General features: G+C 39.7%; 2 protein-coding genes across 4 annotated transcripts in view; both read right to left on the reverse strand.

The window, feature by feature from the left end:
* parga (poly (ADP-ribose) glycohydrolase a) overlaps positions 1–2,805 on the reverse strand; it is a 34,751-nt gene extending 31,946 nt beyond the window's left edge. Inside the window, exons 1-3 of one of the 3 annotated variants that reach the window (XM_088087039.1) lie at positions 1,421–1,576; positions 416–595; positions 268–330 (exon numbers count right to left, since the gene is read on the reverse strand). In XM_088087039.1, the coding sequence (XP_087943165.1) occupies positions 268–296 (29 nt within the window). In that variant the 5' untranslated portion in view covers positions 297–330; positions 416–595; positions 1,421–1,576. Of the gene's footprint in view, positions 1–267; positions 331–415; positions 596–1,420; positions 1,581–2,655 lie in introns of those variants that run through there. The other 2 variants (XM_088087038.1, XM_042502362.2) reach the window with 2 other exon arrangements.
* Positions 2,806–3,978: 1,173 nt separating this feature from the next.
* myofl (myoferlin like) lies at positions 3,979–25,515 on the reverse strand. Its single transcript, XM_042501594.2, has 54 exons — positions 25,192–25,515; positions 24,654–24,709; positions 24,431–24,522; positions 22,170–22,278; positions 21,865–21,961; positions 20,620–20,798; positions 20,113–20,241; positions 19,667–19,729; positions 19,526–19,576; positions 19,315–19,345; positions 19,107–19,222; positions 18,864–18,990; positions 18,668–18,771; positions 18,508–18,576; positions 18,369–18,412; positions 18,198–18,280; positions 18,045–18,077; positions 17,777–17,901; positions 17,550–17,663; positions 16,925–17,102; positions 16,427–16,551; positions 16,221–16,330; positions 15,838–16,030; positions 14,993–15,148; positions 14,772–14,903; positions 14,524–14,687; positions 13,949–14,063; positions 12,831–12,933; positions 12,609–12,748; positions 12,363–12,527; positions 12,052–12,139; positions 11,781–11,858; positions 10,569–10,750; positions 10,283–10,441; positions 10,099–10,200; positions 9,737–9,898; positions 9,462–9,627; positions 9,301–9,371; positions 9,191–9,205; positions 9,006–9,104; positions 8,479–8,607; positions 7,744–7,899; positions 7,533–7,624; positions 7,208–7,378; positions 6,937–7,085; positions 6,069–6,208; positions 5,834–5,922; positions 5,663–5,758; positions 5,424–5,565; positions 5,224–5,323; positions 4,897–5,090; positions 4,703–4,812; positions 4,437–4,584; positions 3,979–4,296 (listed from the first exon to the last, which is right to left on the reverse strand). Exons 1-54 carry the CDS (start codon positions 25,277–25,279, stop codon positions 4,258–4,260), a joined length of 6,168 nt encoding a protein of 2,055 aa, XP_042357528.2. The 5' UTR covers positions 25,280–25,515; the 3' UTR covers positions 3,979–4,257.
* Between the last annotated feature and the right edge of the window lie 559 nt (positions 25,516–26,074).

The raw sequence follows: 26,074 nt of genomic DNA on the forward strand, positions 1-26,074 counted from the left end.
TGTAAAGGGGGTCACACTAAATACTGACTTCAGTCTAAAGAGGCCATTTCGTTCTGAGCTTTTTGGTAATTTAGTGCATTAAACATGTTCTTGGTATTCTTTGTTCGTATGCTAACAAAAAGACTAAGAAATAGATATGTTTATCCCCATTACAACTTTGCTAAAACAACAAATCTAAGGTAGCCTAAGACTTTTACACAGCACTGTTTATTGAAACTTTCTTAGAACTAAGGAGGCAAAATCATGATGCTGCCTTGACTGCTTTACCTTTTTTGAGAATCCATCACTTCATCCATCTTTGACAGGTCAGACAAGATGACTCAACAATAGCTGCAAGAAGAAAAATATTCATGTTGAAAGGATGTAACTTATTATATCTCATACATACCTACAAAGTTATGATACAGATACTTACTGCCAGGTGTCAAGTGACAGTTAACTTCACTTTTAGAGCCAGATACAAAGCTTTGTGTCGTTGTTTCTTAAGTAGCAATGATGTGTAGTCGATGAAGGAACCGCCGCTGACACCGACTTGGTTGCATAAGAATTAATTTATTACAACAAAGTTCAGCATCCACCAGGCACCATGGTCTGTCTGACAGAAGATTCAGGACCAATGTGAATCTCCCTCTTACAACTCATGCATGTCTCTTATATAGGTACAAGTATCTACACATTTATCAGTAAACATTCCTCACCTATTGTATTTAGTCACAAAAATAACCCCCAAGGGCCACAGTCCATGTCATGTAAGCCTAGTATCAATATTCTACTCATCTGACTCCAAGACACAATCATCCCTAGACCTCTGACCTCCAGATAAGACCCATACAAACAGAGCATAATACACCTCATTTGTTTATGTATGATCTTGATCGGAGGCTAAACTCAAACCTTGAAATTATCAGACTGTGTGTTTATACTTTGTTTGGTCCAATTTCTACTAAAGTGAGGGTGGGCAACTCGACCGGGCTGAGATGTGGTCTAAGCTTTCAATTCAGTCTCTTGCCAAAGATATCAGTTTCAATTCCTGACGGCAGTTTTCAACAAATAAGCACTCGGCAGCCAGCACATCACGAAGCAAAGCTGCTGCTGGCAGGCTCCACAAAGCTACAATTAGCTAGCTAACTAACCCTAACAATTGTTATACTAGGACATTATCTTCACGGCAATACAAAACAAAAAAAATAGTTACTCAACTATTGGTGGTATAATTTATATCCTTCGGGTTTTATTAATAGCTTGCTACATCGATGCAGTCACGTCTTACAAGACTTAAAAAAAACAAGTCATGTTGAGCTAACTTAGCTTTGATTGGCTACAAATCTAAACGTTAGCCATTAGCTATTATTCGTTAGCTGCGTTTCTTTTCATCAAGCTAGCAGTGCTATGTACATGAAAACGACAAGACACCACTTACAAGCATGTCCCTCTTTGTGCAGGACTTCGGAGTTAAGTGCATTACGTAATTATTTAATTATTTGCAAGTTAAACTATTTATCTGCACACACATATCACAAATGTTGTCGTCCGGTTTACTTTCACTTCGTTGTTGCGGCTGTTTTGCCCATATTTTGTTATAATCAAAATTATTTGATTATAGTTTGACCCATGTAGTAGCTTTAGTTAACTTGATTTCTCCCTATGGGTAGTTTTGCCGTAGTTCAACTTAAAGTATAAAGTAACTGTTAGCTTGTAAAGCTTTATTTTCAACATGCAGCATTGTTGAATGCAGCACTGACTGATTTCAGTTCTGCCAGTAGGAGCAATATCTAAATTTTTGCTTTTTGCTGTCTGTATTTCTTATATTTTAAAAAGTGGTTTCCACTAGTGGCAATCAAAGGTTGAGATTTTTTTGCCAGTTGCTCGAAATGGTTGCCAAAAGCTTATATAGGTACAAGTATCTACACATTTATCAGTCAACATTCCTTCATCTATTGTATTTAATCACAAAAATAACCCCCAAGGGCCACAGTCCATGTCATGTAAGCCTAGTATCAATATTCTACTCATCTGACTCCGAGACGTAATCAGCCCTAGACCTCTGACCTCCAGATAAGACCCATACAAACAGAGCATAATACACCTCATTTGTTTATGTAGGATCTTGATCGGAGGCTAAACTCAAACCTTGAAATTGTCAGACTGTGTGTTTATACTTTGTTTGGTCCAATTTCTACTAAAGTGAGGGTGGGCAACTCGACCGGGCTGAGATGTGGTCTAAGCTTTCAATTCAGTCTCTTGCCAAAGATATCAGTTTCAATTCCTGACGGCAGTTTTCAACAAATAAGCACTCGGCAGCCAGCACATCACGAAGCAAAGCTGCTGCTGGCAGGCTCCACAAAGCTACAATTAGCTAGCTAACTAACCCTAACAATTGTTATACTAGGATATTATCTTCACGGCAATACAAAACAAAAAAATAGTTACTCAACTATTGGTGGTATAATTTATATCCTTCGGGTTTTATTAATAGCTTGCTACATCGATGCAGTCACGTCTTACAAGACTTAAAAAAAACAAGTCATGTTGAGCTAACTTAGCTTTGATTGGCTACAAATCTAAACGTTAGCCATTAGCTATTATTCGTTAGCTGCGTTTCTTTTCATCAAGCTAGCAGTGCTATGTACATGAAAACGACAAGACACCACTTACAAGCATGTCCCTCTTTGTGCAGGACTTCGGAGTTAAGTGTATTACATAATTATTTAATTATTTGCAGGTTAAACTATTTATCTGCACACACATATCACAAATGTTGTCATCCGGTTTACTTTCACTTCGTTGTTGCGGCTGCTTCACGTTGACGGCAGGAGAAACTGGACCAATCAGGACGGTTTTAACATGACAAGAGGCGGGATCATGAGACGGTCTCGTAGCAACTGGGTCGAAAAGGAGTTTCCTGTCGTGCAACCACTAAGGAGGTATTGAAATGAATTGAAATGCTGCATAACAGATAAAAGCTATAAAATAGCAATAAAATGTAAAGTGAAGATATAAAAATCATTTCATATAACAGTACATATATATATATAATGAGTTCAATGTAGACTTGTAATACTTTATTTGATGTTGTGCTTAGTTTTATCCTTACTTATTTTTTAAATGATTAAAACACAATTTAGTTTTCTCTTTATTGCAAGAGTGCTTTGTTTTGCTATTCCTAACATTTAATTCTGGTAATGAGGTTTAATTTTATTATTGTAATTCATACATGAAGTTAGTTTCCAAATGCTTGCACTGATTTTATATGTTCTTGGTAATAATGTATCTATTTTTTGTATAAGGGTCTATGTATATACACATTTAGATGTGTGTGCGTGTGTGTGTGTGTGTGTGTGTGTGTGTGTGTGTGTGTGTGTGTGTGTGTGTGTGTGTGTGTGTACATATGTGTGTGCTGGTACATATATGACAAGCCTTGGATTTCTACAGGGGAGTTTTTATAATAATTTCATTAATGAATACATGAGTAGGATTAAATAGGTTTATACTTCTTCCTACACCTTTTTCCACATATAGGCCTAAATAGAGGCAGGTTGAGGATAAAATGTATTGTCTTTTTTTCTCTTTGTTATTCATATGTTTTTAAATGCTGTTCTTGTTATATTTTACATGTTTGAAATAAAGACATCACTAAAAAAATGTGTGCAAAATGACAAAATATTTCAATAGGAAAGAAGTAATACAAAATTATACAATATCACTGTTCACTCTCACACACTGGTTACTGTTTACAAGACCTTCACCCTTTTTGTCTCTTTTTTTTTTTATTCATTTATTCATTAAAAAATCTGGAATCAATGTAATTGTGTGTTGAACCTATATTTCTATAGACTTTCAAAGCAGGAACAGGGGGGTTAAGGTGGGAGGTGGAAAGGGATGTTTGTTAAAGAAAAGAAAAATACTGTTTCAATTGTAACACTAAAGGATTTGCACATTCAAATGAAAAACAGTTAAAAACATATAGAACAAAATGTGAACAATTTGTTTAAAAGTTTATTAAAATATAAATTTCTTGATATTCTTTCTTTTTTTGTCTAAATTTGAACATGAAAGATTATTTGCAACGCAAGAAATGTAATGTAAGCAATACTGAGAGTGCAAAAAAATAATAGTATCATGTGCAAGCAGAATGGTGAATATCAGTCTGCTATGGCATCAGCAGAGGAAGTCATCATATATTTCTTCACGATGGTAACAGCGAAGAGAACTGTGGGTTCTGCGGCAGGAAGGCAGACAGCTTCTCTGCAATGCTCCTTAGGAGAAAGGCTTCACAATCTTCATTGAGATGTAGTTCTGTAAATGTGCGACAGGCATTACAATTCACTCAGATTACAAAATACTGTGGAAAAACAATGTGTGATCGATTAAAAATAAGTATGGAAGTTTCATAGATGTTCATATCAATAAATTATCAGATGGCCGAGTAATCTTACTGGTAGGGAGTAGAACAGGATCCCCAGGAACAAGATAACAAGCAGAAGAATAATCCCTATAATGAAAATCCATTTGAATCTGCGCCACACGATGAATTTCATGGTTTTGCAAGGGCTTGTGAACCAGAAGAATGACGTGTTGGGGCGGCTGTTGAATAAAGAAAGAAATAATTACATAAATTACATAGGTTACGTTAAGCAGTTCATTGAACTACAAAATCATATTTTGTGCATTTTGTATAATTTTATGGACTCAGATTTATTACTTGGGTGGGTCCAGCTTGGGATTCATGTTTGGCTCATCTCTGCCTTTCCCAGCCGGTCTCTCCTCCATCTCCTTCTGCTCAAGTATTTCCAGCGTCATCTCTACTTTACCCTGTGGAGTTTTTAAGAACACATTCTTAAATAGTGACCTGGAAAAAAAACTTTACTATGGACTTTGCTGTGGACATAAACATACACCAAGCACATGTTTCCCATTCTGCTCTATCGCACATGGCCACCAGCCGTGGACAGACTTCTGGGAGAAGAGTGAGTTGGACAGTGGTTTTTTGGAGGATACTGAGCCTGGCATCCCAGGCAGCATCTTCAGGCTGCACTTCTCTGGGGTCTTTGCAGGAGAGATCAGATTAAGAAGGTCCAGCTCAACTGAACCTATAACAGAGATAAAGACAGGAAATATTAATATTTTATTGCAGTTATTCTCTCTAGTATATTTTTTATATTTTAAGACCTTTCCTTTGTGTCATCATGGCATAAAATGTGGTTAATAACAATGCTTTTTCACCTAAGTAGTCATCCAGGGAGAATTTGTCATTGTCCCATATCTGGATGATCAGTTTAGGAGGAATCCTAAATTCAGTTTTGTCCAGATTCCAAAAGTGTTCCTGTAAAAAGCCAAAATCTTCACTTAGATCACTTCCTGTCATCATACCAGCACAACAAATATGTATGGTTATTAACAACAGGATCCAGGATCTCACTCACCTTCGTAGAGACAACACACAGCTGCTCTGCAGGCAGGTAGTCAAACTCAAAGACAAACCTCCAGTTGAAATTTCCATCACCATCCAGGGATCTGTAGTGGACATCAGTCTTCTGCTTTCGGTCCTCCATACCTGGCATCCATCTGAGAAACATGGTCATAGTGAGTTGAAGTTTGTAAATGAGTGCAATGGGTAAAGAATGCATGTAAAAGTCAAGCAGAGCCAGGAAAAGCAAAGTACCCTTTAACGTAGATGTCGCTCATGTTTTCTCCAGTGATGCTTGTTTCATCCAGAATGACGTCAGTTGTGTTCCAAATGATGGCTCGCAAGATGTACCTGTTTTAAATATACCGTTATGTTTGATCCTTAAATGCACTACGATAAAATAGACTTTTGTTAAGTGTCTCTTACTTCTTGGCTTTGCGTGGAGTGATATCACACGGAGGCCCTGGCAAACCAAGGCTCTTGGGGAAAATGTCTACCCACATTTGAATTTTTCCCTGTATTTGTGGGAAAGGGTGACTGTTTTAAACAAAACTATCATACAACAACATTAAAATTTTCCACAGAGGATTATGTTCGTACTTTATCTCTACTGCTAGCTTTTACTCTACTAAAAAAATAAATGTAGTGTTATTGTTTTAACCTGAGACAGGTTGGGTTGGTGGGAGCTGCACAGGGTTCTGGTTTCCACATGCTCTGGAGTCAAGCCCTGCTTTCTGAGGACATGCAGAGCCAGTCTCTCTCTGGCTGGACCCAAGTGTTGGTGGATCACAGTGTTTGCCTCTGCAAAGGGCACAGCAGATAACAAAAGTCAAAGATAAAACGATATTTTACTGTAGGAGATGGATGTTATTATCGATGACATACAAACAGCAAAAATGAGAAGAAAATATAACTGTAGCATACTGATAAAGAATTGTCAAAAGCAGCATGAGTAGGATTTCCCTAAAAATAATGATGTAATTAAAAAATTAAAAAACAACAACCTCTAAATCAAACTGTGGCTCACTTGAATGGCGTGCTGCAAATTAAAAAAAAAAAAAACCTGAACATGACGTGAGCCTGTTTCTTATAAATTGCACTTCTGCACACTGCAAGGCCTGGTTTAAACATGATGTGGCGGTCATCTTGACCTAATAGGCTGCTACTAGCAAGCACTTCTATTGCACTTTTGAATTTGAAATCTACAAGCACTGATTTTCTGAAAACTATACTTTTATCATTTGGCCTGTGTGTGGCGGTATCTGGCGGTGTCTGTATCCGTATTTTTCTGTGTTTGGGATGTTTCTTTTCATTAGCCTTTGGGCATAGTTGTAGCCCCCAGCAAATACCAGCATGTACAATGTGTGGGTGGGACTCTATAAAAACATAGGGACCAAGTGCCAGATCATAAGCACGGATCCATGGAAAGCCACTGAGCCTGGGAGGAGGGGCGATCTTTGAATGTTGTATTTACAAATCACAGCTGACAAATCCTACTCATTCTGCCTAGTTTTCTAAAATTACAGTACCAAAATCTTGCAGGTTGTATTGTTTTCCTGAGAGGGTCAGTGAGCTGCCATCTCCTTCTATGCGCGGAGGAGGGAGGCCTCTCACTCTGGCCACGTTCTGAAGGATCTGGGAGGGCTTGAGCTGGTCTCTCCACTGATTGGTCCCAGAGCTGCAAGAAAATTTTAGGTTTCTAGGTTTGAGTTTGAGAAACTGAACATACCAAAGAAGAAGTCCCTGGTCTACGTTCTAGCATGTACTTTAGATTTTATACTATAATCAGTTTATACTTACACACAGTAAGTCTGTGGCAGGCCACAGCAGGGCCTGAAAAGAGACAGGAGTCTGTTCTCCAAATCGATGATTGTCTCACCCACTTTTTCATCTCTGCTCAGTAAGTCGTAGTCATACACAGCAATCTTCAGATCCTTGTCTTGAGGCAGGAAACAAGACAGCTCAAACATCCTTGAAGAAAACGGAGGACATCAATTAATGTACTTGTTGCTCTTTTAATTCTGTTCCTACAGAAACTTAAAACTCGCCGTAATCATTTGAACCAATGGAAAAAAAAAGGAAAAAAAATTCAGTAAGCTGAACACAGAACAAGTTGCTGTCTCACCTCCCAATCTCTGGATTCAAGGTGTTTGGTTTGTAGTTATCTCTGTCATCCACTGTTTTCCTTCCCAATACGATCTTAATGTATGGGTCACACTGAAAGAAGGCACAAAAAATTAAACACCTTTAATAAAAATCTTGAGCAGTTTTCTGATTAATTTCTTTATCACCAAATCAGGGGTGGCTGTACAGTTACAGCTTTATATAACACTCACCATGCCATTTGTATCCTTAGGCTGCAGGTCAAGGCAGCGCACCACATAAATTCTAACCAGACACTCCTGAGGTCCGCTCTCAGGAAGCTCTCTGAATTGACGGGGGGGAGCTGGCACCACTGGGTCATCGGACAGTGGGTAAATCTTGAATGAGCCCTGAATATCACCAAAGAGGACAGAATCATTCGTAATTTAACATCCCCTCTGTAATCACATTTGAGCACAAAGTTTCAACCTGTGGTCCTCAACCAGAGCTCCTTGAGGGAGTTTCCCAGAAAAAAACAATTTATTTTCACAACACATTTCACTATAGAAGTGAGCCCAATGTGAGTAAGAGTCATAAGAGTGACAGTTTTGATCATAGGTTTCACTTCCTCCATAGTCATGTCCTCATCTGTAGTTGACAATGATACAATTCTGGTCTTAATAACATCTAACAGCCAAATTCTTTTCAGATGGTCTTTCAGGCAAAGTCAAATGCGAGTCTGTGAATGTTTATCAATCTAAGGTTATGTTAACTTAATGTTATTCAGCTTTCCAGCATATGAGAGAAGTATGAGTCAATGAATCCTTTGATTTAAACTGAAATTCATAAATTATCCACCAGAGGACAGACAGAGGCTATGAGGAGTAGCTGTGCAACAGAAAAAGCAGTGATTGTTCATGTTACGTTTGTTCAGGTTTGATGTACTGCTGACTGACCAGGAACACTTTCTCAAAATGTATCTCCTTCACCTTGAACTCTCCCACCACAGATGGATCATCTTCCTCATCTTCATTCTTTCCTCGCTGAAGTTTGAACGTGGTGCAGAAATCAGTGAGTCCCTGGAACTCTGCAACCTCCTCTAGTTCACTGTTGAATACCTGAAAACCACAAAACAAAACAAAATAACACAGAAGGCAGAACACAAATTACATGTATCCACTGCATTGTCTGCTACACAAAACTAAGTCAAATCTTTGTGATTCTGAGCTTTCAACTGATATACTTTACAGCTTAGGTGAAAGTATCCATAGCACTTCCACTTTTGCATTGCTTTTCATATAAAGAACTAACTAGTGAAACTCCCTTTTGTTTGACTGGTCTTGTTGGCATCTGAGAAAAAAAACCCACTTCTATATACTATTGCAAACTTGTATCAGAAGGAATCAGTACAGCCATAATCCTGCCATAGTCAGCTTGCTGCAACTTGCAAAACTAAACCCAAACAAGGAATCAAGGCAAAGATTGAATCAATTATTGTGCAATGACATGTTCTTACCTGCAATTTGTCGTATCCCTTTTTCAGATAAGGCCTGCACTTTTCCTGATCTCCAACAGAGGCATAGAACTTACTCCACCAGTCTACTGCTTCCTCCTCCTATAGATTTAAAGATAATGATGAACTTTGTGTTTTTAGAGATGCTGTCTATCATTAGAATATCTGTGAAATAAGTAAAGTCTCACCTTTTCTGCTTGAAGCTGCAAAGTGGGAAGCAAACAAAGAAGACTTATCAATAAATAAAAGTAGATGTGAGAATCTTTCCACCTTTTGTGAGCGCATTGTTATTATTTACCTCAGCTTTCATGATGGGACTCTCCTCAATGTCTATGACGATGTCTCCCTGGGCAGCAGCAATCATTGCCACTGCAAAGTCAATCGAAACAGGATACAATAAGCCTTTCCTGCATGCAGCTGAATGTGTGTGGATGTACGAGTGCATGTATGTGTATATACCTCTGGCAGACATGCAGACTTCACTGCTGATGCGATAAGGATCACAGCGGAACCGCTCTAGGCAGTCGATGGTGCACTGACCCACGACGGGTTTCCTACCGAATGGCCGGTGGTCAATGACCTTCAGCACTATGGGAGGGGTGTACATCTCCTCTTTGGGAAGCAGCTATAGGGGAGAAAACAATTACACAGACCATGTAAGAAATTGAAAAATCTAGACATGAAACGTTTACAAGTGTCTCGATTATTATTGAAGAAAGTTCGGGGTTTTGTACCACTTTGAGCAGCAGCACAGATCCGGGGAAGTTGGGGTTCTTTTTGAAGTTCTTGATCACAGCGGTTTGAACAATCTCACCACCACACTCCACTATCAAACTGGGGGAAGAAACTGTGGCCAACTGGTAGGTCTTCATGTTCCTCAAGCCCCAAGTCAAGACCTGGGAACAAATATACACATTAATACTCTTCGAAAAACTAGTATGGGCAGATTAGGGGACCAGAGTGGTGGTGGGAGATAGGTGAAAGGGGGAAGGGAATTGTATGAAACCACAACAGAAATTTTAGGGTTGGGCTGATCTTGTCTGATCATGTAACATGTGTCATGGCAATTGATAGGGGCTGGCAAAGGGTTGTGTACCTCAATCGCAGTGAGCTGCACCACAGGCCTGATTCCCTGGGGAACCATGTAGAGCTTCTCTCCTCGGCGAGGAGGCACAAGTGGCAGATCTCCTTCATCCGCCTGGAGGGCAAAGCACATTATCACCTCCTGAGTACAGTTTCATGAAGTCAAAGTATGTTTACTTTCTTTTGTATTTCTTTACCTTGTTCTTCAGTAGGAGCTCTGCAGCCAGCAGTATCTCCCCAGAACTGCGGCCTTTTTTGGTGACGGGAAACCACAGCAACCTTGGGTTGACGGCCACATTGGGGTTCAGTTTGACTATTGGAGGGCAGGTGCAGCGACCCATAGGTTCATCTTTACCCTTGTAGATAAAATGCAAACACACAAAGACTTAGCAAAGCTGGATTACAACCACCATAAACACCAGTTGCATTTCTAGATAAAAGTCTGCACGCAATTTTATTCAGCGGATTAAATATACAACATACCACTTGATCACTGTCGCACAGCTCCAAAACAACATCAGGGGGATTGCGGGCAATCGTTTGTGGGTCTCCGTAGATTTCAATGTCCTCAAAGATGAGAGTCTGATCCCATGTGGGGTTCAGGGTGGACCTTATGACCTCTGTAGTCTTGCTCACATGCAAGAATGACACATGGGCGTAGGGATCTGAAGAGGACCAGATAATTATTTGATGGAAATGTAGGACAAAATGTGTAAACCTGTGATGCTGACGTTTTCACCGATCTAACCTGACCCTTGGACCCGAGACCCAACACAGGGACCCATACAGATGCGGATCCATGTCTTAATATTGGTTTTGGGCTGGGTCCCAGGGAATGGACACATATTCTGACTTGAGTCACCTTTTTCCATCTCTCTTGTTTATCATGCTAGTACATCTAAATTAATTTTGGTGTTCATAGATTCCATACAATATCTTGAAAAACAGTTTAATTATGAAGAATCTACTCATTCTAACCATGTGTGGCATGTCCATATTGATAAAAGTTTAAACATCTATATATATAAGCGTTATCTAAGAATAAGAATCAAAATACCTTTATTGTCATTGTATAGGTATATACCATGAAATTCAGCTGCACTGCAAAGCTCAATAAAATAAGAATAAGAAGAATTAGAGTTAGAAATATCCTAAACTGGTCGACTGCAGGCATTACAGCAGCTCACACAACGACAACGACAACTAAGTGACAAAATAATCCAATAAAACATAAATAGGCATTCTAAAGATTATTAAAGATTAGTTGGAATAAGTTTGGTAAAAAAAGTACTTTGTATTCGACATAAAAAACTTTCTAAGTAGTATAACAGTGTTTTAATGGCAAATTCAATTTCAGGGCTTATCAGGTCTACAAAATAGGCCCTAGACCTGTTCCAGTTATCAGGGTTCTCACATCTTGGACATGCACCAAGTCAGGTCTGTAATATCTCCAGCAAAAAATAGTCAGGTAAATATATATTTTTAAAAACCGGATACAATCGGACCTTGGACCAATTCCCCCAGTGTCAGTAGTGAACAGGTTTGTCATTTTGGATACATTAAATTCTCCACTGTGATGTTTAATGGCTTTTTTGGCAGAATAGTACCTCCCAAGTAGACTTCATTAACTCCTCTTTATCAGGCTTGTACTTTGTCTGGTTACTCTGAACCACAAGTTGTCTGCTTCATTTTTACCTGAGAAGCTGTCTTTGTCCATAGCACAGAGATTCCTCGCCTGATATACATACACTCTCAGGTGGTAAAGGTAAGAACCTGAAGGGAGATAACATTTATCAGCATTTTCAACTCTATCGCCTCCAAAAACAATGTAACTTCACAGGACATCTGCTGAACAATCCAGAGTCTACAGGGTTCCTGATTAAATGCTATCTTGCATCAAGAACTTTGAAGAAATAATCAGCGACCAGAGTGACCAGGAATTATTTTATCTGACCCAACTACTTACGGCTGAAGTGGCAGGAAACAGTGGGTGTGTTGGCACCAAATAGTTTGGCTGCATCCGTTTTACTGGCCTTCTCATCAACATCAACCCCCTGTTTACAGAACACAGAGTGAGGTGTTTAAAAGAACAAAATTGAAGAAAATTTGCAGAAAAGAATGCAGAACTAAAATACACTTCCTGACAGGAACAGGGGAGAATAATGAGAGGATATGACTCAGATGGCATAAAGTAGCAGCTGCTGCCATGACAACTGCCTCGTTGGGGGAACTGTAAGAGTATAACATGTATTCAGTAATGTCTCTCAGGGGACTCACTAGTGCCCCTTCCAGCCTGAAGATGGCAGAGGACCCAATGCAGTCTGATGGGACCATCTTTCTTCTCCATCGGCGGCGGCGGAACGTATCAGAGGAGCGCTCCTTCCTGTGGAACTTCCAGCCAATTAGGGAGGAGTATTCCCAACCCTCCCCTGGTTCTTGCCTCTGTGCAAGAGATGAGGACAGGAAAAGAATGAACAACATAACATCTTTTGAATTGTTTCTCATCTACTACCTCTTCCTCACCTCAGTAACAGCTGTTTTATCCAATATCTTCTTCCGTGGTCTTATGAGTCTCTTCCTGCGATGGACGTGATACATTTTCTCTGCTGCTACCCAAGATTTAGGCTTATCATTGGGAGGAATGGTAACTCCGTATTCCCAACCTATAGTACCAAAAGACACATATAGACCAAATTGGACTCACAGTATTTAAAACATGAGGTTTTGTGTTAGTGTTCATGTTACCTCTCTCATCTACAGCCTTGTTGCTGTCAAAGCTCCACACATCCTCCCAGTTCCATCCAGGTGGACACTCAAACTCTGCTGGGCTGGGAACCTTTTCTCCATTCTTCACAACACAGACACTCGATTTAGTGCTTCAAATAACTGAATACCAATTTTGGTTTGATGTTAATAAACAGAAAATTAAGGACTGTAATTTAAATGTTTAAAAGTGGAAAGCGGACAGTTGATTGTTGAGTCTAATTCCGAGGTAAGGTCGTCAAATATAGATGGTTTGGGTTGAACATTGGTTTGTCTATTTGATGACCTGGGAATGAGACTCAGTAATCAACAACAAACGGCAATTTTAAATAATTTTAGCAAATCTACTTGTTACTTCATAACAATACTGAGTAATTACAACTTAACAAATGCAAAGAGTTTCTTTCTTTTCAAATCATTTTAATAATTATGATCCTTAAACCTACATGAACATTTTTTGGCTGCATGAGACTTAATTAAGTCAAATATTATTTCTTCTCCTAGCTCCAATTTGCTCTCCAGCAACTTCTGAGGGGAATATCTGATGACCCAAATGTTAAATGCTCAGGTATGTTCAGCAGCTCATTGCTAACATTTGCTAACGATTTTTATCCAAATGCAGCTGCTAACTGCTGTGTCTGGAATTAAAGTGATTCAAAACAGTTAAGCTGCATGCCATAAAACCAAAACAAGCTGAAAGATGCTAAAATGCCCCAAAGACCTGAGGAGAGCTGCATTTGGGTGATGGTTTTCTGTTGGTCCATCATTATGAGCAACCACTTCCTCATTACACAGTCATAGGATCCATTTAAAATATTAAGTATATTAGCATTTTTTAAATTTATTTGTGGTATTTGTGGTAATCATTAGTAGCAGCCCAAATTAAAACTACACATCACAACCAAAAAAAGACACATCCGTAAAGACCACAATGTTCAACAACAAAGCAGCTTTTCCTAAGTACATAATGTCACAGGAAACACTGATAAGACTGAAAAATAACATGGATAGACAGCGATTTGTCCTGTTATCTTTACACCACATTTTTCACAAAAATGAAATGTGCGTTTGTGTGTGCAGGAGATAGCGACAGGTCGTACCACATCTGTGTAGGGCTCTGCAGCCGGCTTCCACTCCCCACCCGGGAAACGTGTTTCATTCTGGAAAACCTCATCTGTGAACTCTGTGTGGCCGGCATCGGCTTCTGTCAACAGGCTGCAGAAAAAAACAGCAGCACAGCACACAGGTTGATGAGAGGCTTTGTGACTCAGATAGCAGCTATGTAGGACCGTGATAAACCGAACGTAACAAGTCAGGAAGACGGGCTTCAGAGCGCTAAAATTGTTTACATGAACCTTTGAAGGGGAATGAAAGCACTTTAGAGTTAGGAGGCACTCAGAAAGGGAGGGAGACCTTCTAAAATCAGAAAACTGGCTGGTGCCAAAATTCCTTCTCATTTCCTGTGATTGTGTTCATGATGTGGCTGGCACAAGCAATGATTGATGATTACTGCCAATTAATAGATAATAGAGCTGAAATATGAACAGAATTCAGGAGCATGTTCAACTTAACAGTGATAACAGGATGTTTGCACTTGAGACTGTGCAAGCCAGGAATCACAAAGGACTGTGTGAGTGTGTACCTGTATGTTATAGAATGAGTTTCTTAAACTTACCATCGCTCAGGGTCGACAAACCAGTCCCCCTCCCAGTCCCATCCACGTGGTGGCAGAAAACGTTCTCGTTTGAGTTTCACCTTTCCTGTCACGTCCGAGGACTTATGGCGACCAACCAGGCCAGTTGTTCCCCACTTCCCTAAAACATGGGCCTGGTTCTCGTACTGTGGACATGTCAGAGATAATGCAACTGAAATCATATTAAATGTATATGTGTTTTTAAAAGTTGCTTTTTTTAGCTACCGTACCATTTCAGCAAAGACGCTGAAGTTTCCCTCTGAGAAGCTGTTGAACTTTTGCTCATGGGCAGAGAGACCAAGCCACATGTTGATCCGCAGCTGAACAGGGACCTTTTCACCTTTGTTTTTGTCCATGGGGTACTGACAAATAAAAATGATGAGTGTTGAAACTCTTTATGAAATTTACAAGAGAAATATATAATGTAATATTATGTTGGCTGTTTTCCTACCTGCATGAAAATGGTCTGAGTCCGTCCACAGTGTTTGCCACGCGCCTGCTCGCTAAAGTTGGAGTACATGATCTGGTTTGCTGGGACACGAGCAAAAGCTATCCGCTTCTCTCCTCTTAACATCCAGATGATCACATCTGGCATGCTGTTCTGAGGCTAATGGAGAGACACAGTATTTCAATTACATAATTAAAGCTGTGCATGGTAACTTTTATTAAAAAAAAAGTTTTGTCATATTTGCTGAAACAGTCACTATATTCACACAGCATTAACTCTGATATATAATCTGTAAAAAAAAAAAATCATATTCCCAGCCTATTGCCTTGTAGCGCTTCTTATGGTCTTACTGCACGTGAATAAAAACAACCAATCAGAGCCAATGAGTCTCTAATGCAGCTGTCAGTCATGTCAATCACCTCATGAACTGTGGTCAAATTGTCAAGCTAGGCAGCACTCATCAAATAAGAATCAAGATTCGGTTACTGTCGTTTCTATTTCTTACCTCAGTTTACCAGAAACTTATTTACTTGTACTTTTTAGCTGTAAAATGGGAAAGGTAGTCTGGCTGATGGGCGCTGTGCATTGCTTGGTATTTCAGGTGACAAGCAGTGTTTGACATGATTGACAGCCGGGTTAGAGACCTCTCAGCTCTGATTGGCTGTTTTTGGTGCACCACGGTCTGATTCTGGTAAATGCCATTAAGCGCAGTAGGAAGAGGTGGAGGGACATAATTTTTTTCACAGACTATCTTCTCCTATCACAAAAAAATTACCAGAAAAGCTTATTTTTTTTAACTGACATGTTTTGGGGGGCTAAATAACGTTCAAATCTTTGCTTTTCCTGACCTCCTCTGCCAGCTGCTTGATTCTGTCCAACCACTCCTCAATGTCACCAACAGTAGCCTTGACATCTGTGGCCTCCTCTCTTATGCGACTGGCCATCTCTTTGATTCCACCCACAGCAGCATCACGCAGGTTTTTCAGCTGAAGATCCAGTGCTGTGATATTGGCCTGGCCCTCCAGCACTGGAAGCTGGAAACTGTCAAAAGTTTGTTATAGAGAGTAATGTTGGATGGGAACAAAACGAGAAATAATAACGCAACAACTTGCAAATGTATTTGACATAAAGGCAATAGCCACACTACAGTTTTCCTGATGATAACTTGCAGTTGGGCATTACTTCATAAAACACACAGGTCCAGTGCGGGATCTGTCTGGTCCTGTCTTACCTGTTCAGGTCCTCAATCAAGTGGTTGATGAGTTTAAGCCAAATCTCTGCCAGACGGCTCTCAGACACTTTGGCTAGTATGGCTGTTTTCAAAGAGGTGAGGTGGGACTCCTATAAAAAAAATCACATAGACGGATAAAAGGAGTTAACTGAGCGGTGATACTTGTGTGGACATGTACAATATGTGCCACTGAGACTTGTTCTCACCAGTCTCTCAGCAATGAAGAGGAGAACGTTGACAGAGTCCAGACGGTGGCTGATGTCTTCCCAGTATGAAGTGAGAATCACTACAGGCTTAGTGTCAGCCCAGGGCAGGTAATAGTAGTGATTACCTGTGGGATACAAAATATGCCTAGTCATTTTAAACAATAGTTGTGGAGTGAACAGCTCACCAAACCTTGGTGTCCATGTGGCTCTCGTTCTCTTTGGCCTCGTCACCTCTTAAACACACATTTGCAGCATTGTAAACACTATGACTTACTGTCTACTGTTACATTAGAGTTCTAATGATATATATTATATATGTATATTCCACTGATTATGATTCATTTGAAATAATTTTCAATAAAAAATACATTTAACAATGCTGAAATACTATGTACTGCATGTGGAGCTCCTTCATTCTCCTGAAGAAAAACCACATCATAAAATGGAATGAATCTTTCAGTCATTTTATGAATTCTTGCAGACTTCTTCTTTTCATACCATCAAACACAGCAAAGCTGTACTGCGTGGTGGACGAGAGGGGCGTGCAGGTGGCATCCATCTTGTTACCATAGTTACCAATGCTGACCTCAAACTGGATTGGCTCGCCTGGCTCTTGGAGCATGCACGCGCTGTGGAACACAGCGCACAGAGAGAACTTCCTCCTCCGCTGGTATTTCTGCACTCAATTAAAAACAATGTGGTGTTGTTAGAGGAAAGGGCAGGATTATTTTGTCTCTGCTCTGAACCAGAGACAAAGTTTGCTTAAGACTGAACTACTGATATTTTCTGTAGGCAAACATTTTAAGGGACAAATTGTATTTGTTTGGCGCTTTAAGCACCAGAAGTCAAGTGCCATCTAGTTCCATTAAATTGGCGAGAGGGCAGACATCTCTACAGCCGATACCACCAACACTCAGCAACTCACACCAAAACAAACTAGATTAATAAATATCACTACAGGTAAGACCCTCCCTGCAATAACATTGTCATTGTCGATAAAAAAAGTAATCAAGCAATATTAAACAGATTCAAAACCTTGTGGCCTGTATCTATCATATAAATGCGATTAATTAGGAAACAGCAGGAATAACGGTATGACAGAGTAACAGCACACAGTGTATACCTGCGCCACCAGGATGTCATCACTAGAGATGTCGTCCACATTCTTATCAACCTTTCCATCTAGCTGAGTGGACAGCTCAACAAGGACCCTCCCCCTGTAGGCAACGCCTTCACCCTGCGACAAATCAAAATGCAAAACTTTATGTACACAATGTCGTGCAGGTAAATATCACGTGACCTTATCTACAGATCTGAACGCTCTGTGCTGAGCTGATAGCGGAGTCTTACCTTTCCAATGTTGAGTTCCTCATATGGGTCAGGCAGGCCACTAAATTCTCTTGGGCTACCGTACAGGTTAACATAGCAAGGCCCAAAGGCTGGGAGAAAACCAATCTCTGATCCCGCAGTGCTCACTGAAACATAAAGACACTGTTTAAAAACCCACTTGCACAGCTTCATGACTTTTAAATATAAGGTGTATGAGAACAGATACTGAAACAGAAGCAGACGCTCAAAGCAACATGTTAGAACATGCAGGTGAGCATTTCTTACGTACAGTCAGACACTGTGTTGGTATCAGCTCTTGCATCTGTTTCCATTGGGGAATAAGTAATAAAACAAACATATATATTATGAGTCAAAGTGCAATATAAAAATATAAACCAGAGAGTGACAACAATCATTGCAATAATACAGATTTCATAATTACCTTCAATCTCTCCACCGGAGGAAGACATTTTGCTCAGATTTAAAAATGTGGATCCTATGGCGTCATCCTTTGTTAGGCGATCCCTGCCGAGAGTAAACTGGCACGTTAGGTATTTGTTTTGATATTACTGCCACTTGTGCAGCTGTGTATGAAGATAGTTTTAGCTCTTACCAGTCATAAACTGTCAGCTTTATGCGTTCACACATGGATGGGAACTACAGAGGCAGACAGAGGCATGTGTTGATTTGTGCTGAAGGTTTTACAGAAATGTGAATCAAGCCCATAAGACACATGACTGCATTTTACTTACCTTGACTTGGAGATTGATGATTTGATTCCACTCTGGATTTGCATTTTTCTCAATGATTTTGGTGCACAGCTAAAATAAAGAACATTTCATTGCATATAGATTCAATTCAATCAGTAGGAAGATTGGAAAAAAAATTTCTTTTTGGTTAAACATGACATACCCTTTTGCCAGCAAAGCTGACTTCCACATATGGATCCACCAAGTTTTTCTTGTCTCCTTCCCCTCCAAAGACCTGTTTAACTGTCTGGATAAAGGCGTCATCCACTGAAATGTGAAACAGGTTTTAAATAGTTGTTTTTCAAAGTGATTTGACTGTATTAAACTACATTGGTTACAGAAGTTTATGGGTCACTTACTCTGTGGCATATCCTCGGCACGGTAGACTTTGAGGCTGAGTGTGGCCCATCGCATTGTAATACCGGCTGGCACCAAAAGATTACTTTCTATGTCATCCTGCTCCTCGCTTATGTCTCTCTTCTCAGACTAGAGGTGGGGAGGGGGAGGGAGGAGTTTGTTGTGTTTTTTTGTTTACTTTAAACTGATCTGTACTCTGTGTTGAGTAAAAAGAAACTTGATGGCAAAAAAGAAGGTGAACGCACCGGTGGATCATCTCCAGTTCCCATAACGATGATGCTGACTTTCAGGTAACCTCTAGCCCCCAAGCTGGAGTCATCAGGATCACTCAGGAGGAGCCATTTCCTCAGTATGGCATGACCTGGACGTGATTTCATATTCAAGACATTCAGACAACTACAACATAATATATACTAACAAATCTTCGTGTGCGCTTTACATGGAAATACTGACCTGATTCGTCATAGATGTAGCCAACGTCCAGCTGTGTAAGCAAGAAAGAATTTAATTACTGAACATTTTTTAAATCTGTCAACCTGCTGGTGATAAAAGCCTCAATTCTGCTATATTGCACTCCCTACAAGAGGGAGCAAATTGCTACAGGTCAAACTTCTGAAATAAATAAAGCAGAGATAAGGACTTAAAAGCCCTTCAATCAGCATACCTTGAACTCTCCCATTAGACTGTCAGCTCTGAGGGAGAAGGAGTCATACACCTGCCATGAAAAAAACACAGCTTTACAGAATTTCCCACATATTGAACAGTATTTATATATTTACAGAGGAAAACTATCTTATCTACGCACCCGAAGACTAATGCTCTCATCAAACAGTTCTGAGGGCAGCATGTTAACGTTGTAGAAAAACATCTGTGGAACAGAAATGAATGAGTTTCACTGTATGCACAACACATTATCATCTCAGACACACTTTGTTATCGGTGACAAACATTATTAGGACTTACAATTTTTTAAGCTGAGATGCTTTGGTAAAAACTGAGACAGAAGAAAACGCATATGAGAGGAGTGAGATACGAGAGAAAGCTGAAGACACTGCCTTTACGGTCCACTGTCATATCACTGCTGCCGATACAGAGAGAAATGCCCCAAAGGGTTATTAAAGCTGGTAGGGATTAAGTGGCAAAGAGAGAAAATAAGAGCATGTTAAAAACAGACAAGCATGAAAAAAGGTAAAGTGAATGAATTTCTACAGGATGTGTTTTTGGTTTTTTATGTGGTGATGGACTCGTTACCTCGTCAAAGAAAGGGTTATTTCCTCTTCTAATTCTAGTCCTGTGGGTCTGTCCGCATACATTCACCTTAACCACTGGCTTGATGTTGTTGCCAGGCAGCTGTCGAGCTTCGATGACTCGAACACGAATCTGAACATTGTAAGCAACAAACAGTGAGACAGCTGAACAAACAGTGAAGCCATTTATTTGCATCCCTTTTGAAAAGGTATATGGGCTAACAAATACAAACTTATTCAGTACAGAAAGGAGCCTGCTTAAATACATTTCAGGACCTATCATGGGAACAAAAATACGTTCCCAAAGAAAATCATAGGTGTGAAATTGCTTGCCCTGATGAAAACCAAAACAAGGTTCCCCTTTTTGCAAAACTGATGATGATTATTATAACTGACTATCTATATATGCACCGGTGAAGCCTGCTGTTATTCATGTGATTAATTGTATAAATTTCACCCTAAACTAGCATTTTTTAAATACACAGGAACAGAGTACTCAAACGAACAATACCTGGAAGTCCTGAGGCTTATTGGCCAAGGCTCTGTGCCTCTTGCGACTGAGACGGATTGGCTTCTGTCTGGGTTTCCCAGGCTGATTGGGCGAGGTGGGAGCTCCAGGGTTTCCACTCTGACCTCCTCCCTCAACATCTGCCTCCCCCTCATCTCCCTCATCTCCCTCATCACTGCCTCCTGTGGAGCAAAACCACAATAATCACAATCAAAAAATACACATCGCAATAAGAGAAAAAAAAAACCCTCTCACTGAAATTGGGAGTGTTTGAAATTCGCTAATCTCCTAAAAACATGGCAGACACTTAAAATACCTCGATGACAACAATCAGAAAGTGTGTTCCTTTTAGTAAATACCTAAAAATTGTCGAACCTTACTAGCAATATTAAAAGAGTTCGATGAATGGCGATAAGGGCATCCAAAATGTGCACTGTAGTTTGTTGGAAGACAGTAATCATCTATCCGTATCAAAGTGCTATGTTATCAGGTATAACAGGGCTATGAATAATTTACGTAAAAACCCCCAAAAGAATTTCATTAAGTTGGCGCCACTTGTTAGATATCACGGGAAAACATTATCCAGTTTTTGAGAGGGTGTATTGATGTTTTGACTTTTTATCTTTTTCCTTAATTATTTTCACATTCCTTTCCTGCATGTTTATTGATTGATTAAAATGTATCTTTGTGTTTTTGTTTGCTTATTATTATGGGTAAGAATGGAACAATTTTTCATGTCACCCTTATCTTGGCCAAAATAATTGTGATTCGTGATATTAATCCAATAATAATAAAAATATGCTCTTCAAATTACATAACTACATACCGGAATCACCTCATCTTACATTTTGTTACGAAACAAATATTCTGAATGCATCACGTTTAGGACACACATCTTTTTGAGTGAAAAACATACAACAATTTTAAAAAGCAGGGCTTTACAACTGTTTGAAATGGCATCATATCCTTTAATATGAAATATCATTGATTAAGATGTTGTGTGTTGGTTGATTCATATGCAGCCCGTATATACAGTGATCCCAATAGTGGAAATTCATCATGATCAACATATTGTGTTTTTTGTAATCTGCAACAAAATTGCATACTTTCCCATCCCTAGTGAAACCCCATGAAAAACCACTTATACAACATATTTTGAAGGGGAGTGATGCTTTGTTTTGCTCTTTTGGGGGGCGTTAAAAAGATACACTACCAACTCTTTTCATTTCTGATTAACTGTCTACTTACCAACATCTACATGAGACGTGTCTCCATGAGGCTGATCATTTAGGTTTGGAGTAGCGCTGGCAGGTGGCTCATACCCAATGAGCAAATTAATGGTTGACTGAAAAGGGTAAATGCTTGCATTATCAGTTCCTCGCCTCTTACAGTATATCACAGACTAAACAAATTCAGCTACTTCCTGCGGACCTACATAGATATTAGGCATTATTTGGCAGAACTAAAGCTGCCTTAGCTTGTAACTGTGTATTTAAAGTATCATATGTAAGTGCATGAAATTCAGGATAATGTTTTTGTCTAATTGTATTCACCCCAATAGGCTGTTGTTTCTCATTGAGCAGGGGCACGTTCTTGGATGGGAGGGACCTCACTTGCCCACTGGCCAAGTCTCTTAGAGAGATTTTTGCAGAGCCAATGAACCTGAAAAGCAATCACAAATATTTTCCTTAAGTCACACAATCACAGTAAATGAATTATTGCATTTGAAGAGAAACAACTGCCTTTGTTTGAAAATACACAAAGGACACATAGCTAAAACAAACAATACAGAGGATGCTTTGGTTCCACATTCTGTGATGAACAGTTTCATGAGAGAATTAGATACAGTGTTTGTGACCGTAATTGTTCGTTGCTCTGGATAGTGGGCGGTTTATACTTCCCTTTTTCACTTCTTCAGATATTTTGACAAACCGTGCAACAGCACCTACTTTTCCTACCAAACAGAAGTAATGTGGTAACAGTGATTAATAATCACAATGGATTTCAACACATTGGATATATTCCAAAATCATCCAAAGCAAATATAAAAAACATCCACTTTGTTTGGCTAATTTTGGCAACAACGAAAAAAAAAGACAAGTGGGAGCATATTTAAAAAATGCAAACAGGAGACTTTGTTGACAAGGGCCAGCTGGTCCCACAGGCAAGCCACCAAGATGATGTGAAAGCGCACAAAAAAAGAAAGATGGAAACAATTAACACACCACAGGCATGTGCTGGGTGCACTGTGCCCAGCTGAAGGCTGGACAAATAGAGCAAAGAAGAAGGCTGTCTTAAGCAAACACAAAAGCAGGCAAACTCATATTCATGATTATGCTCTGGCTCTGTTTTTTTGTGCCGTTATTTATTGTTATACAGAGCTTAAAAAATTGGATTGTACCTGGAAAGCAGGGTCAACTGAGGATAAGAGGAAATCTGGTATGGCACTTCACTGTCGCAACAAGAGGCCACATGTAAGGCCGGGTTTACACAGATTAATATTTGTATACATAACTCTCCTACGCAACTAGAAAACAAAACTTAACCCTAAACCTCAAACTTTAGCTCAAGTATGTGGAACTGCTTCACTGGAAAAAAAAAGACTTTTCAACCACACTGAAAGAGCCAGATGATGGTTTTCTAAGTTTCCACTACTTGCATATCTCTTTTAAACAAACAAACTGAGCAGTGCATTTTATTTTGATGGCAGCACACATTAAATGTCCCCAGTTAAACTCTGTGAGTCACATTCCTCTTCTAGGTTTTAGACGAGGGGGTGAGTTGGTGACAAATGTTGCCTCCATGTTCAATCCAATACTCTTCCCTCTATAATCTGCATCACACTGTGTCTAAAGTTCATTTTGCAGAGCATCACAGGCTGAATTACAACTAGTCATCACAGATGTGCCAATGACAAGCCAGCGCAAGCTTTCTTATTCACCTCCCCCACCCCCACCTCTTGTGGTGCAGGCTGTGATCATGGAAAAATATCCAAGTGACTGCGTGGCTGATGCAGACATCCCTCCACCCTCCCCCACCCCTTGTGCCTGCCCGAGAATAATTTATGTTACACACAATCAGTCACCAGAGTGACTCAGTGAGAATGTTATTACTTGGTCTACCCTCTCGTCTGCGCTGCGGAAAGACAAAAAGATGCAAGTGTGTGCCTAACAAACATATAAACGACAGAAAACTAAGCAGAGTAACAAAGAGAGTCAGGGTCTTGCTTTGGGAAGGTTAAAATGATTTTTTTTTTTTATTTTAAGGAAACATTCCTGTAAGAGCTGGAGTGTTTTTATTTACCAGCCATGCAAGTCTTAACATGGTTGCACTGAGTCCTGTGGTTGTGAATTTCAGCAAAGCTACAACACGCAGCTCTGCTCCTTAAGAAAAGATCGTAATAACCACTTTAAACCACGCTGTTCAAATAAACAGTTTAGTTGTAGTGTTGCTATTTGAAACACAACTGCACTTTCACAGATTATAATAACACGTCTGCCGTTTGAAAAGGTAAACCTCTGAGGCATCAGGAGGACTCCCCTTATGTAATGCCCTGCACTACAAAGCATAACATAGGTATTTGGTTTCTTGGGAGGGGGTTTCTGTAAAGACCGCCTCCACGTAGTCCTGGGGAGGTTGTTTACCCTCATATGCCCTCCTAATCAAAGGCAGGAGTGTGTTTATATGATCAGTATCATGTTATATTGCGAGGTATAGGCTGAGGATCATGTATTAATTAAAAACAATGTATTAAGCTCAATATGAAATATGCAAATGTCACAATTTCTCTGTCTGATGCTTGTCATGCACATACTTGTCTTTGCCGATTGTTTCATAGTCTTTGACGACCACGTTGATGAATGAAGACGCATCCAAGGGAGAGCCCTTCAGATCAAATTCAAGCACCTGAAATTACAGGGAGGAGACCTTTACAATCAATTTAAACAACAACACACAGTTAACTGAGGTAATAGCAGCTCTCAGTTGACTTGTAATTCCCCAGTCAGTGCATTACAGCTAACTAATTCTGCACTTACTTCATTCCAGACAGGATTCAATTCATTGTCAATTGCTTTGGTTTTCTTCTTTTCACCTATAAAACACAATGGACAGTATTTATTAATTTGGAAAAAATCATAATATGGCGTTCCAGTATAATTTTATGATGACATCGGTAGACACAAACACTTTTTCCAAAGAATAAATGACTCTTTGCAATCCACTTTTTACAATCTGGTGGAAATAGAGAAACACTTAGTGCAATAAGACATCTAATTTTGTAAATATAAAGATCAAGCCTTGCAGTGAAAGAATGCCACTGTTGTCTGAGGACAGAGTGCTATTCTGACCTTATATGGATGTAGACTACTTTTCGTTTTGATCATGAATCACTGACAAAATATTAAAATCCAGGAATAGATGGAAACTGCTTAATTGCTAAAGTAATGTCCAAAACTTTAAGGATGACAGATTAAAGTTAAACATTATATGCATGATCAGTGTGGCAGAGAAAATAGTTAACAAAGCATACAGCAGTTTCTCTGGAAAAAAAAAACGTCAAAGCAATAGTCTCACCTCTGAAGACAACCCCAGCTATAGGATCCGGGTCTCCAAGTTTCTTTTTGGGGATCCCACTGGCGGACTCAACAATGACCCGCAGCATTTTTGACAAAGTCCAAATTTAATCAGAGAAACGAGTCATATTCCGCTGAGAGAGAAGGAGTCCACAGAAAGGGAACTGAAAGGCACAGATGTGCAGCAGAGAGGAGTGGATACCGGAGGGCAGCCTCACTCATGAGTCAGAGGCGTGAAACACACCAACCAGCCCGGTGGAGGAGAGTTAGTACAGGAGAAAAACACAAAAATGACCTGGAATCACAGGCTGGGGTTCTCAATAGCTTTCAAAATAAGGTTTTCATACTTAAAGTCAGCGCTGCTTGGCATCACTTAACTGTGAGTTGATGTGTTCATCACCCAGAGAAATCAGCGGTCCCGTCTGCTTCTCTTGTGCTGCAGCGCCCTCCAGTGGCATTGTAAGGTGCTCATCCTTAGCCGAGATGTGCTAAGTAAGCTTCTTGCAGTTGTTTGTTGATAAATCATAAACACAGCTTACAAAAATATACCATTAAGTCACCAAAAAGCAGCCCCAGGAGCAATTTTCTTTCCAAGTTTTAGCACAGAGCTGACTGCAAATGTGTTTTCCGCTAGCGTTAAAGTTAGTCTCAGACTCGTAGCCTCTGATTTAGCAGTTAAGGGGAATTTAATTTGCAACGCTTAAAGCAAAGGCTGTATATAAAGTACTGTATGTCTAAAAACCCACTTTCAAATTTGTGGAACTTTTCTTTTCCATTCGTGAAAATGCAACAAAAGGAATATGAAGATTTTACTGCATTTTTTACATCTAGACCACATTCAACTGGGTGTCTCTCAAAAACCACTCTACTTAGACAGGCCCCAG

Source organism: Plectropomus leopardus, chromosome 13 (genome assembly GCF_026936395.1).
Source record: "Plectropomus leopardus strain MGB_pleo_1.0 chromosome 13, ASM2693639v1, whole genome shotgun sequence".
Taxonomy (NCBI): domain Eukaryota; kingdom Metazoa; phylum Chordata; class Actinopteri; order Perciformes; family Serranidae; genus Plectropomus; species Plectropomus leopardus.

What these genes read in the sequence shown, in the direction of transcription:
- myofl (XM_042501594.2), bottom strand. Translation starts at nt 25,279, where the DNA reads ATGCTGCGGGTCATTGTTGAGTCCGCCAGTGGGATCCCCAAAAAGAAA. An exon ending in GTCTAATGGGAGAGTTCAAG is followed by an intron (nt 19,346 to 19,525) that starts GTATGCTGATTG and finishes TTGCTTACACAG; the next exon opens with CTGGACGTTGGCTACATCTA. An exon ending in ACCAACCCAACCTGTCTCAG is followed by an intron (nt 5,923 to 6,068) that starts GTTAAAACAATA and finishes CCACAAATACAG; the next exon opens with GGAAAAATTCAAATGTGGGT.